A 1,301-nucleotide genomic window follows, 5' to 3' on the forward strand; every position below is an offset into this window, starting at 1 on the left:
CTCCCGCCCCGACGTAGGAGCTGCGAGCGCTTATTGGTTAGCACACGCGTCACTCTCCGCCAGGTGGCGGCCTCGCCGTTGTGCCCGCCTCCCGCTCCTCCTCACCGTCCCCGCCCCCCCGCTCTGTTTTCTCCCAGCTGCCTGTCCAGCGGGCCTGCCGCCTCCACCGCCCAGTCCCTGCTCAGGTGTCACTGTTGTTGGCAGGCCGAGATTAGGAAAGGAGAATAGGCAGGGGTCGCGGCTGGGAGGAAAGGGGCTCTGCCAGGTCACCTCCAGCCCCATTTGGCTTCCGCCCCTGGACCCCGCACACACACCCGCGCCGCTTTGGCAACTGTGCCTTGTCGGCTGGGTTAAGCCGCAGTGTGAGTAGCCAAGTGCGGAGGGTGTCTCCGGGTGTGTGCGTGGCCCGCGAGAGGGCAAGAAGGGAAGAGGCCGGGAGAGGAGGGAAGGGGAGGGGGGGTGAGAGGCGACCGAGACAGGGAGGAGGAAGGAAGAGCGCGGGGAGTTCCGCGGCCCAGCTGCTGTCGCTGCCGCAGCTGTCCAGGGAGAATCGCCAAAACGGCGACGAATAAACAACTTACCTTGGGAGCCGGGCTCCGCCTGTGATGGGCATATAGGTCCGCCTGTGATGGGCATATAGTTGTTTTTGCTACTAGGGCTTTTTTCGCGGGCGACGTGGTGCTTATTAATGTTTTCTACTCACACCTCCATACCTTCCGAGGAGGGGAATGCTCCCAAGCGTCGCGGGCTGGGGACGTGGCGGAACGTGCGGAGCTGGGATGCAGGAGCGGGCTATCCAAGGAGGATGGGGACGGGACTGCAAATGACCCCGGGCAACTCTGAGTCACCGGGGACAGCCCTGCTGATCTCCAGGGAGAAATGATGGGGCAGGAGAAACACCGGAGAGGGTCGTCTTTTCTCTGTGCTCACAGGCACACTCAGCCACTGATCAGGACTGGTAACACTATATCTCCCTTCTCTGCTCTTTCCAATTACCCGGCACCCATTTAATACTCTAGATGCTTTTAGGGCCTTGAAGCCCTAGGCGGATCCACACTCTGGTCTCTCTCATTGAAAGGAGAGTAAAGAAGAGAATTCAAGGCAGCGGCCAGAAGGTAACAGTGGCCCAGATGCTACCTTCTGACCTACCTGCCGTGCCACAGAATGAGGAATGGGGCTCCCTATGCCAGAAGGTCACCTCTGCACAGCCCCTCTCTGTGACTGGCCTCAGTACCAAGGACTGGCAAGGAGGTTGGAGCTTCTTTGGGAATGGTGAGAGCTGAATAAATTTCTCACCGTCC

At 60.3% G+C, this 1,301-nt stretch overlaps 1 protein-coding gene across 1 annotated transcript in view; it reads right to left on the reverse strand.

The window, feature by feature from the left end:
* The window catches only part of PPP3CA (protein phosphatase 3 catalytic subunit alpha), a 282,030-nt gene extending 281,379 nt beyond the window's left edge, over positions 1-651 (reverse strand). The window contains exon 1 of the mRNA XM_025051775.1: positions 582-651. Within this exon, the coding sequence (XP_024907543.1) occupies positions 582-636 (55 nt within the window). The 5' untranslated portion in view covers positions 637-651. The remainder of the gene's footprint in view (positions 1-581) is intronic.
* Positions 652-1,301: the final 650 nt, after the last annotated feature.

The sequence above is a fragment of the Pteropus alecto genome, unplaced genomic scaffold, assembly GCF_000325575.1.
Source record: "Pteropus alecto unplaced genomic scaffold, ASM32557v1 scaffold5, whole genome shotgun sequence".
Classification (NCBI taxonomy): Eukaryota; Metazoa; Chordata; class Mammalia; order Chiroptera; family Pteropodidae; genus Pteropus; species Pteropus alecto.